The 12,633-nt window shown below is 43.4% G+C and overlaps 1 protein-coding gene across 4 annotated transcripts in view; it reads right to left on the bottom strand.

The window, feature by feature from the left end:
- The window catches only part of plekhh1 (pleckstrin homology domain containing, family H (with MyTH4 domain) member 1), a 46,522-nt gene that overhangs the window by 10,327 nt on the left and 23,562 nt on the right, over positions 1 to 12,633 (bottom strand). For all 4 annotated transcript variants that reach the window (XM_080414010.1, XM_080414011.1, XM_080414013.1 and 1 more), the window contains exons 10-19: positions 12,189 to 12,280; positions 10,927 to 11,074; positions 9,991 to 10,127; positions 9,159 to 9,269; positions 8,188 to 8,274; positions 7,356 to 7,514; positions 5,415 to 5,495; positions 4,767 to 4,946; positions 3,853 to 3,964; positions 2,146 to 2,258 (exon numbers count right to left, since the gene is read on the bottom strand). In XM_080414010.1, the coding sequence (XP_080270136.1) occupies positions 2,146 to 2,258; positions 3,853 to 3,964; positions 4,767 to 4,946; positions 5,415 to 5,495; positions 7,356 to 7,514; positions 8,188 to 8,274; positions 9,159 to 9,269; positions 9,991 to 10,127; positions 10,927 to 11,074; positions 12,189 to 12,280 (1,220 nt within the window). The remainder of the gene's footprint in view (positions 1 to 2,145; positions 2,259 to 3,852; positions 3,965 to 4,766; positions 4,947 to 5,414; positions 5,496 to 7,355; positions 7,515 to 8,187; positions 8,275 to 9,158; positions 9,270 to 9,990; positions 10,128 to 10,926; positions 11,075 to 12,188; positions 12,281 to 12,633) is intronic.

Below are 12,633 nucleotides of genomic sequence, written 5' to 3'. Positions count from 1 at the left end.
GTGTTTCTCTTGCAAAATCTGGCAACACTGCTGATTATCTGTATTACACCTGCAGTTGCCTACTAGGGCGGAAGTGAACAGTGTACAGAATGAAGCAGCACACAGAGAAAAACTCATGGCGCCGCCCTGGAGAAGGGCCAAGAACAAGGTGAATAGGATCATTTTCTGTACACAGAAATATTTATTGCATTAGTTTTCTTGGCACAGTGTCTCTGACCCTTGTATTGCTTACTTTTGGTTGCTTATAATGTAAACTGGAGCATGAGCTAATGTGACTGTTGCCACAGGTGTTCTATATAAACAAACTGAAAGCTTAAAACATAAAGTGGCAATGTAAATAATCAGAGCTACCACCAGGTGGAGGCACTAACACACACTATTAACACTGAATTTCTTGTAGGACATGGAGTTTGTAATGCAAGTGAAACTTACATTTTTTAAATACATTTATCCCACTGTCAAATTGCAGTAGGAGCAGTTTGTCACCCCTGTAAGGCTGGACAATTCTTCAACTTGATTATTCTTTGAAGTGACCGTTGTCTTTTAATGCCGCGAGACGGATGAAAACAAAGGAACCCTTTCACCATTCTCATCGGTCAAATTCATGAATACTTCACAAAGGACAGGAGAGAAAAAAAAGTGTATACCCTTCAAAGTTCTGAAACGGGGGTATTTTTCCTACCCTTTTGTGCGCGTATGGGAATGTTTTTAAGGTTGGGTGGTCAAAGGGAGACGCGCTCCATTCATCTTACCATCCCACAGAGTGAACCAGGTCCCTGCTGTAGTGGAGAGCTCTCTGGAGCATGAATAGGACGCAGGGGAGTGAGTGGGCTTACGGGGTGGGTGCATTATGTGTGGCCACAGCCATTACAAAGAGGAACAGGATATTTCCACTCCTCCAAGATCAAGGTCTCTTCGCCTCCAACTTCCTGCTCTTCTCCTTTAGCCATGATCTCTCTTCCCATGCTTCCACAACACACAACGCTCATATCCATTCATAGATAAAATCCCTCTCCTGTCTTCTACACTTCCTCATTATTTCACTATTTGTCCATTTGCTGTTACACAAAATGTTAATATAACACATGCTCCCATATATTTTACAGTAATTATCATATAATGTGGGTGATGTTTTTATAAAACTTCTATGTTTTGGTTTACTGACTTTATTTTATCATTCTGAAACTGAACTAAAAGTAACAGAACTAAACTCTGCAGCCTGTCTACGGGAGCCCTGATCTCCCTCTTTAAACACACAGCGGTAAACCAGAGGAGCGGTTAGCCTCAATCAGAGCAGATAATCAAGGCCATTATCTCTCTTCCACACTTTTAATGAGATGGAGGCCCCTGTCTCTGGTCCTTTGATCTGTCACACAGGCAGGTCCAGAGAGAGAGAGAGAGAGAGAGAGAGAGAGAGAGAGAGAGAGAGAGAGAGAGAGAGAGAGAGAGAGAGAGAGAGAGAGAGAGAGAGAGAGAGAGAGAGAGAGAGAGAGAGAGAGAGAGAGAGAGAGAGAGAGAGAGAATGGAGCGTATCCAAGTGTAGGAGGGGAGAGACAGAGAAGGGGCATACAGTGGGGACCGCCTGGACGAGGATGGACAATGGCTTCTTCAACTGATGAGGGGACTCTCAGTGCAGTGCAAGAGGCACAGTGCAGAAATGAGGGTTCGGGGGAAAGGGGGGGTGGGGGAATGGACGATGATGGAAAGTAGAATGGGAAAGCACGCACAATAGAGCAGGGACAGGTTGAGAGAGGGACAAAAGGAGAAACAGAGAGAGAGAGAGACGTGGAAGGAGAGAGAAAACTGTCCTTGGTCATTTGTTCTCATGTTTTTGTTGCTTGTTTTTTTCTTGACCACAATGTGAGAAAATGTAATTCCGATAGCATGTTATTTATACAGATGCTAGGTTCATTGTTTACCTGGTATCCTATAGTTTTGATGTACAGACTATAATTTTTAGAGTATATTGTTTAGACATGATGCTAGGTTCCTGCCTTACCTGTGATCCTAGTTTACTGAGGCACTACACTGTCTCTGCATTTGATGTATGTTGTTACCTTGCTTATTGTATGTCACTCTGGATAATATTTAGCGTCTGCTAAATGCCTAAATTGTAAACTGTAACCGTAGCAGAGACCAACAGACCTTGAAGAGTTTGAGAGCCTCAGTCTGCAGAGCTTCAGATGGCAGAGTGGTGAGAGCGGATCTGAGACCCTCCTTACTGAAACATAAGGCCTCACTCTTCCACAGCGCAGAGTCTGGAAATGAGTAGAAGACACGCACACACACACACACACACACACACACACACACACACACGCACATATTGAGTTTCAAAACAGTAGTGACCCAACAGCTGACAATCATTGACACAGACAGTCATAAACACTGTCTGCAGTCTAGATTAAGGCGTTCGGTGGGCCTGGATAAAATAACATGTAACATCTACTGACTAAATATGGATCCTCTCCCACAGAGACTTTCCTAAGACTCAATCTATTGAGCTGAATTGAACTGATTTCTCAAACATGTCTTATTTTCTTATAAAAACGTGTTATTGACAAAGCGCACTCTGCTGTGAGTGCTGAGTAACAATAAAAAAAAAAAGATTTTCACACTTTCATTTCTTCACCCAGGGCTAAGCTAAACACTAGGCAACAGAAAGCCCAGGGCTATCTTAACCTCATTTCACACTCATACTCATTAACCCTCAGCTTAGAGTAAACCCCGGGTTAAGCATTCACACTGGAAGGCAGAGCCCAGGGTTAACGTCTTTAGGCTGTGACACACCAAGCCGCCTGGCCATCGAGACGATTAGGGCCTGTCACAATGATTACATAATCGTCTAATCACAATTATTTTAGATAATCGCAAATATATTTGCATAATCGTCATAATCGTTTCCACGTTGTAAATTGTTCATACATTTTCTTTACACTAAAGAAACATTTGTTTTACATTATTAAATATGTCTATAATTTCTCTGTATATTTCAGTTATTTGTCATATCTGCCCTGCGCAATTTTTGATTACGAAGCGTAAAAGGCAAACAAAAGAAAAAAAAAAAACATATTATGTTCCAATGTTCAATGCCAAACACACAATTACACGTGTGCAATTATTTGAGTGACAATTCATCGTCAACTCAAATTTGTAATCGTGACAGCCCTATCTGTGGGTCGAAAATTGGTCGCAGAATGTGCCGTGTCTGTGTGTACCGTGCCAACGGTGGTAGTGAGGCGTCTGCGTGGGTCGGTTACCCACAGTAACCATCCCCTCTCTCTCATCGGTTGTCGATAAGAGAGAGGGGCCCAGTGTGAACCGGAGTTCAACAAACTCAAAGAGCTGCATTAATGACAAGGGCAGTCGCCTTTTTGTGAGGGGTATGACGTAATGGTATAATGTTATTCATTCATGTATTCACCCAGTGTTGTAGATATATTTACTCTCACGCAGGCGCATAAAAGCGCCATAGACAGATTGTCAGCTGTAGCCTGTGCAATGTGTGCAGGAGCAACTTTTAAACACACAAGGCGGTTTGAAGTCTCAGGGCCTTTAAGAACACTCAAAGCACACAACTTGTTCCCGTTCAACTCAAGCATACAGCCATCTTTGAACGTTCTGTTGCTTTTGTTCTAAGTTTGTTGCATACTAGTGATCTTAACTGTCGTGTTTTTTATTATAACCCCAAAAAGGTACAGATGGCCCGGCTTCGGAGTGTAAATGTAAATCTGTAATCTCTGTTAGCATAAAGACACAGCTGTACACCCTGGCTATGGGGGGGTCTTACTTTAACCCATGGCTAAGCATAGTCTGAAGAGGCCCATACTTGTAAAAATGAGGATGTCTCACCTGGGTCTCCTTCTGCGTCCAGGAGTTTACCAATGAGCTGCTCGGACTCTGTTCCAACCTTGAAGTTGGCGCTGCTGCCAGCTGCCACTGTCAGGTGGTACAGCCACGTGTCCTGGCACAGAGAACAGATCATGGTCAAACGGGCTGTTACTGGAAAAAAGAAATGTTGCAGGATGACAGCAACAATGAAGGAGAAACTGAAACCCAGAATACAGACAAGATAAAAAAGAAAAGAAAACATGGTTTCCGTCCCTTCTTGGGAGCTGCTGTCTTCCTACAAGTAGGATGAGAAGATATTTTAATTTAGATTTCTGATTATGATTTTGTCATTTTGGACAGGCACACAGTAATGGCATATCACTGTGTGGATGGTCCGACATGTCATTTAGTTTTCACTGAAGGGCATTTGAACAAAAGTTTTAGATAATTACATGCTGCAATGTATTTTGGTGTTGAAGTGGACATACTGTAGGAACTTGCCTTTCCCTAGACTATAGTCTTCATATACTAGTCTAGATTGCACATTATTGATCCCCCCTAGGGGAGTCAACTCTTTCAGTGACCAAGATAATTCAGGTACATAACGGGGAAATTACAATATGTTATTAAAACAGTGAAAAGAATTACAAAAAGGTCCCTGGCAGATAAGATGATCTTAGATTATACTTTAATTGGGGGAAATTCAAGAAACATGGTTACTAAACATGCAACAGTGACCTGTATGGAGAATAAACCTGCAACCTTGGTGTCATTGGACATATATATTCACAAGGCAGCCATATTTGCTCTGATGTCATACTCTGGGTGGGAGACTCCACTCTGAGTATGACGTAGGAGTGAAATAATGTCTGTGTGAATGACGTTCAATAAGCACCACGCTCTCACCAGCTGAGCTAACAGGCCTTATCTGGTACCTTCTCCTGCTTGGTGCCGATGAGCAGATAGGTGGGGCTCTGCTCTCTGGGCTGGACCACCAGCGTGCAGTGAGACGACAGGAAACCTCGACTCCCGGCTTCGTAGTCTTCGTCTGAATCACAGGAGCGGTCCACCTCTTCCACGGATGCCTCTCGCACACGCAGCTGACCCAGAGGGAGCTGATGTTCAGAACAAGGCACCAGGATGTCATCGGAAACACAAGACAACATGGAAAAAGACAGGGAGATCATGGGTATACCGTCAAATCCTCAGGATTTATTTACCCACTTGAACCCTAGCGTCCATATTCTGAGGGCAAGCATTAGGCCAAATCAGCTATTTTTGCCAGAGATTTGGCGTAGAGGGAAAAAAGTAGCCGACCTAGTATAGAACCTGGGGGAATATAGTATGGTTAGCTCAGAGTTACAAATGGATCAAATAACACAGAGGATTTTACTGTATAATGTCCCATTAGAAATTAATTGTCATTGTGTCAAAAAACTAAAACAGCTCACATCTAGATCAGTCAGCTGGCAGTTCTTACATAAGTTAGTTCATTAAAAGGAAGGACATCCAACTGCAATGCTGTGAACAGTAGTTCTAAAACTGTCGTTTTTTAAATTGTGTAGACATTTCTGAATGCTAACCTTGTCATCCTGGTTGCGGTAGTAATAGAACACTTTGCCAACCAGGGAGCACCACACCAGCTTGGAGTGTCCATGTTTGACCTGAAAGTGTAGAGGGAATTGGTGTTAATTTATTTTCATGTGAGTCAGTTTGAAATGTGATCGGTTGAAACTGCAATTCATCCAACAAAGACATTTGTGGAGGGTAAATCACTTTTCTGCATTCACCCAGCAGATGGCTACTCAGGTGGCTCAGATGAGGGCACAGGGGGAGTTGTTATGGGTTAAGTGCCTTGCTCAGGGACAATTCAACATGTAGTCTGGTGAGCCGAGGGTCGAACTGGCAACCTTCCTTCCCAGATGGTCACTCTATCCGCTCATCCATACGGCCACTCAGTTGCAAGATTATCGTCTGACTACAGTGACTCAAGTCTATCGTAGTCTGACAGGACAGATGCAGTTTGTCAGGAAAATAAATCATTCTTTCCAGGTCTGACAAGTAGGTGTCCTGGGACTCTACAGGTGGGTGTGTAGAACGTTAGAGCTCCTCTCCAGTAACGTCAGGCAATTTAAAACGTTTCAACTGAGCTGAGAAACGTGAATCAAGCAACAGCTGATTCCTGCCAGTTGAAAAAAAAGGCACAGCTGTACAGTGCACTCATTTCCCACCCCTGATTCACCTGCAAATCCATTTTGAACCTGGGATCGTGGCTGGTGAAGATAATCATTCATCATGGATGGAATGTTTTCAAGAGAGGCTTAGAAATCCGAGTGAGGGCAATGATGTCACCGGAGGAGGCCTTCAACACAAAGCCAGCTGTTCATCAGCTAACTGCGGGTCACTGAGGTTAACTGTGTGGCGTGAGGCCGCACGAGATTGGCTACCCTTTCATTCTCATCACGTCATAGCCTGTAGATCAAAGCTAATGGGGCGGAAGGGAGGGATCAATCACTAGCCAGCCAGGGGCTGTCAGTCATCTGTCAGAGACTTGTCAGACACACTCCTCTGATGTCAAAGGGTCCGTCTGAGCATATATCTCAACCTTAGCTAATGGACAGACAGACCCTCAGTGAAGACAACTTACATGATTGAGTAAACTGGTGTCGCGGCTGGCAGAAAAGGTACGCTAGGGTTCGAGTGGTTAACATAACACTGGGGATTTTACATTCCAACGGTTCTGCCACAATAGCCGTGTCCCAGTGTGAAAGAGGCTGTCCAAGAATCTGCCTGAGACCTCAAAGACCTCTCTCATTTGAATAGGGTGTTTATATCCCCCTCTATACGCCATATTCATCATACCGTAATGCGTTGTGAATCTGTGGAGCAGCTAATTTTGCCAACGTTTTTTGGTGTAGAGGTAAAGAAAAAAGCAGGACTCCTAGTATAGACCCCACGGGGAATCCGGTCAACTAAGTATATAAGGTTTGCCAAGCTGTCCTTCCACACAGGATTACTTTTCTTTTGGAATATCTGACCTGCTTGTATATCGTCACTGCCAGGCAGAAACCTCCTATCTCCATATTCTAACTTTTTATGTTTTTTCGTAAAAGAAACTTTTGCGTTAAGAGATACTTTTTTTTTTTTTTACATATCTCTGACATTTGAAGATGATGTCTTAATGGCTCTATAGAGGTAGACTATAAAAGTAAAAGTACCACAGGAAGTTGCTGATCAACAATCCCACCAGCGATCGATTAGCCTACTTGACTAGGTCATGGATTTATGAAAAGGTACAAAATTACAAAATATGTACAATATGAATTACTATCTAAATAGCATACTACTATATACAATACACAGCTCATTCATATTAAGGCCTCATGTATACTTTGTTGTACAGTGGGACTGTGTCAATTGCAGACAATAGCAGATTTTTTGCGAGTAACATGACCATAAGAGCTGTGAGAATCTTCAACTGCTGACGACTATGACCCCGACCCAGTGACCTTTGAACCCCTGACCTTAGTCAGCCAGCCTCTCACGGTGGGCTTGGCAGTGGTCTCCACGGTGACGGGGCCACTGGCCTGTACTTTGAGAACGTTCTGCAGAACTCTGATCCACTCCTCCAGGATGTTTGGGGAGTCGGCAGTCAGGTAGAAGGTCTTCTTCTCTGTAATCAACTGATTAAATTAACAAAAAAAAAGAAAAAAAAAAGGGGGAAGATAAGAATACATTTGGAAAAAACGCAAGAGTGAGATAGCATCATCATGTCAGAGGAAGATGAGAATCAGCTTCCAACAAAGCCGGGAAAACATTCCACAGCAGCCATGCTGTACCTGATGTCATCTTAAGCCGCTTCTCTGGAATGCAAAGCCCAACACACTGCTTTAACCCATTAAGACCTGAGACGATTCTTTAAAAAAATCTAAATCCTAACAGTTTTTTGAAAAAAAAAAAAAAAAAAAAAAAACCAAGATTTTTCAAAAATAGCAGATCTACAAGCTCATAGCGCGGCACTCGGTGCCGCGCTATGAGCTTGTATATCTGCTATTTTTGAATAGCCAAAGACATCTAAAGTGACACAGATGCGTTCTAGGTTTAAGAAGGGGATTCAGTGTGTGTGTACGCACGCGTGTGTGTGTGTGTCTACTTTAGGTGTTATTCATTGTGTATGTTGTGTGAGTGTGAGTGTGAGTGTGAGTGTGAGTGTGTGTGCTTGTGCTTGTGTGCGAGTGTGCAGTTCTGGGTGTGTGTCCTTAAATGCCCTTAAGTGATGTTCAATCATCTGATACTTGAATCTTTAACTCGTCCTAATGGATGCCACTAGAGCATTTCAAACGTGTGCACATTCACCTGGAATGTCTGCGCTCCTTCTCCACGTGCGATACGGCAGGACGAGTTCAGCTCCATCTGGCCCTGAGGCTTCCTGATCACGTCACTCTGAAGACACACACACACACATCCATGTAAACACACACACACACACACACACACACACACACACACACACACACACACACACACACACACACACACACACACACACACTTGTATTACTATACTTGTGAGGACATCAACACTTTAGGACGGCAATTTTTTGAACGCCATTTTTACAAATTCTTGCCACTTTTAACCCTAACTCAAAAGCCGAAAATAGTCACAGAGCGACTAGTTGTGAGCTTGTAGATCTGCTATTTTCAGTGAACAACACTGACGTGTAATTAAGCATGAATGAGGTATAACTCAGATTCTAAACCCTAACACACACACACACACGCACACACACACTTGAATCATGAGTAAATACAAGAATAGACAGGAGCAAAAACACAATGCAGATAGGTAGATTTCAGGGTACCTCTGTGATCGAACTGCTAGACGAAATTAAAAGTTACAAACTGGTGTGTGTGTGCGTGCGGGCGTGCGTGTGTGTGTGGCAGTTTAAACAGTGCCTGTGTTAGCTGTGTTACCACATACATTACACACACAATTAGCTAATTCACTCAACGTTTTGCAGTGCTCTGTGGAATCAGCCCATCCTTGCATGTGGTTCATCCTCCGTCAAAATGACGAAACTGTGGCCTCCACCACTGGATGCATCGGGAGGTTGCACGGGAGGTTGTGCACAACCGTGAAATTGAAACAGCATGGATGATGTCACAGTTATGTAAATGTGCCTTCACTTCACATTGGTTGAATGGCCCGACTGAAACCACTGTTGACTGTGGAGGTTTTGTTTCACTTTTGAGGTTGCTTGGATAGTAGATATTCCCCACCACCACCCAAGAATTGTCTGGAGCAAGTGAGACGAACGGCAGACTCACAGGAGATTTGTAGTAGAGTATTTCTCCATTCCTCAAGATGAACCAGCGTCGTTTCCAGGCCTTGACTTGACTGCCCATCTTCAGCAGGTAACCAGATTTCTCCAACATCTCCTACATACACACAATAAGATAACCTGATTCAACACAACTAAACCGAAACGCATGACAATCTGATGGCTCAGACTGTCAAGCGTTTGGGTAAGTTGTTCATTTGAGATTCAATCATCTTAATCTCGTCTGATTCTGTGGAAACCATTGACCGTATTCACACAGCATCCATTTCAGTCAGGACAACTCATGAATTGAATACAAATATTTGTTATGAATATAAAATGAGCCATACATTTATTTTGGTTTGGTGATGACTGGATCTGCTTTTAGATACTCTGAGCACACTACATCTCCCCTACCAATAGGGCAGATGTTACATTGTAGTATATAAAAGCAGATCAGAGTAGTAAGCAGCAGCAAACAGCAAGATGACAGCAAGATGACAATTGTGGGTGTCTGGGTGGCACAGGGGTCAAGTTACTGCCCACCACTGTGGAAACTAGGGGTTCAAATCCTTCAAGGTGCATATGACTTGGCCGGGTGGGGAGGGTGATCTCTGTCACTGCACTAGCAACTCCTACAGGTTTGTCAGGGTGCCTGTTCGGCAGAGAGAGGAACTGGGAACATTTTCCTCTGCATGCATTATTTCCTCCCGGTGAAACACCTCACTGACAAGTGAAAAGAAGCGACAACCAGTAGGTGTCAGCAGTGAAAGGGACCACATGGGTAATTGGCACAATGACTAAATTTGGAACAAATTAAAGGGAAGATCCCTACTCACAGGTCCAGTGCTCTCGCAGGAGTAAGCGGAGGTGCGCTGGACTTTGTGTTCAGGCTCGGAATAGTCACTGTCCAGAGAGTAGGCATCTGGTGGAATGGCGTAGTCACTCTCTGAGCTGATGGAGGACATGGACACACCTGTAGGACAGCAGAGGACCAGGGAATATAAGAAGAGAGGGGACAATGAAAGTATTTAAAGAGATCAAACAATACAATGAAACAAATACAGAGTGCAAACCCTACCCGCACCAACATCTCTTGTTCTATGTCTCTTGATTGTCTCTTTTACATTTGACCTTTTCAACCAAAACATAAGCAGCCTACAGATCATTCTCAAAAAGTTTAATGAAAATCTGCCCATCTGTTCTCAATCTTGACCATGATTGTGACCTTGCCCTTTGACCTTTTTGACCGAAAAGTTAACCATGTCTTTGGGGAGCCTACAATCATTCCCACCAAGTTTCAAGACAATCTGTTGGAGTTGACCTTGACCTTGATTGTGACCTTGGCCTTTGAGACCTAAAGTTTAATCATCATTTTGGGCCAACCTACTGATCATTCCCACAATGTTGAATGATCAGTCCATCTGTTGTTTCATGCTAACAAACGAACCCACAAACAGACACGGCCAATTGCTGCCGGCAGGGTAATAATAATGTCCTTAGCCAGCCATGCCTTATTGAATTCAATTTAGGTGTTTGGTGATTTTTTTTTTTTTTTTTAAGACTACAAAGCCAGCTTTTTATTCCAACTTTGAGGAATACAAAGTTGGAATAATTTATCTTCATTATCAATGTTAGGTTTATGTTTTTTATTGTGATATGGACCTTGAGTCTGAAATAAAGATCTAATTGAATTTAGGTCTGCAGGCTAGTATATTTTTGGTACCAGTACCAGTGATGCTGATAGAAAATAAAAACGAATAAAAGTCCCTTACCTCTCTTGACAGCACGAGGACTCCCTGGGATGCTGCCCTTTCTGTCAGGACTAAGGATGGAGGTCCGAAAGCTGGCCAGAGAACTGCTGTCATCCTCTGACCCAGAGTCATCATCAGGGAGAGGGACACTGCTGATCTGAGTGGCTTTCTATTACACAGAAACAAAACACATGCACACAGGAGGTAAGCATTAACCACATGCCGTCCCTATTCTTGAGGGGCGAACACTCAGGGAAAATAGCAGATCTACAAGCTCACAACGCTTCATGTTGCGTTGAGTTGTGAGCTTGTAGATCAGCTATTTCCGGCAAAGAGATTTGGTGTGGAGGGAAAAAAGGAGTGAACCAAGTATGAAGTCCTGGGGGACCCCGGTCAACTACTTCCATAGGGGTTGAAGTGCACACCAAGCACTATAACTACAGTTATCTATATCATTCACTACTGTCATGGTTATAGTTGTGGTGTGGACTCTGCCACAAACAATATAGTTATAATTATCTATCTATAAATTGCAGAAACGGGTGTATATAGGTCTGTCTGTATGTCTGTCTGACTGTCCCAGGAATAACTCGGGCACCGTCTGACCGATTGACTTCAAACTTGGCGTGTTTGTCGCTGATGACCCGGGAATCATTTGTGCTGAGTGGGTATCTATCTGTCCATGGGTCTGTGGAAGACGCACCGAAACTCTGTGTCTGTGGGGGACAGTGTAGGCTTCCCTGATTGGCCAACCCAACCCAGCAGCTTCATGGATTGGCCTTGCGTCACATTTGTTCCGAGCAGGCCGGTGCCTGTTTATAAATAAATGATAAAATGATTGTAATATATAATGTTATTAGTATTGTGGTAGCGGGTACTGCACTGGGTACTCTAACAACGGGTACAGCGAGTATTCTGAGAACAGGTACAATGGGTATTGGATAACCGGGTAGGGCATGCATTCCCAACTTGCATCGTTCCCAACTTACATCATTCCTGATTTGCGTGGGCCCCGAATAGGTCCGTGCCCAAAGTGTACCGGCATATAGGCTGGTTATAATTATAGTGCTTGGTGTGGACGGACCATTGGGTAAGGCAGAAGATCAAGTTGGCTCAAGTTTAAGAATGCATTCAACAAAGGGAGATCCACGTTAAACAAAACATAACTTTATGGCAAGTTGAGTTGGTGAACTGCAACAAACACAAGAAAAATACTGACTGGTCCTCACATTATACCTAAACCCGGTCTTTCAATAAGGCACATTGTTTTTTTATCCCCTTACCCCCTTCAGTGTAGTATACACAGGCACATTGATGTTCTTGTAGATCATGTGAGTAAATGGACCTGCTGCTGGATATTGGGATAAGTTGGACCCTGAAACATAGACAGGAAAGAAACATATATTCACCGACAGATGCGAAAAACAACAATAACACTTTAAAGAATGTTGGCTTCATCCTTTTCATGTAATTACTGTAGCAACAGGTGTGCCGATTCCAGAAGAACAAACTGTTGAAAAAGCAATGTCAACCAGAAGCAACGGTGTTTATTTCAGACTATCTGTTTAACCATGTCTGGCCAGAGCACAAAATGTGCCAACAGCACTCGAAGGAGAAACTAAGGGAGGGAATTTATCTGACAGCAACCTATGAAGTCATCCAAAACAGCCCATTTGGCAGTCGATGAGATATATACCAGGCACTCAGTAAACGCAGCGTTCTGAACAC

Source organism: Gymnoscopelus braueri (assembly GCF_963280865.1).
Source record: "Gymnoscopelus braueri genome assembly, chromosome: 19".
Taxonomy (NCBI): domain Eukaryota; kingdom Metazoa; phylum Chordata; class Actinopteri; order Myctophiformes; family Myctophidae; genus Gymnoscopelus; species Gymnoscopelus braueri.
Note: the sequence above shows the minus strand (reverse complement) of the source record. Positions and strands in the feature narration are given on the sequence as shown.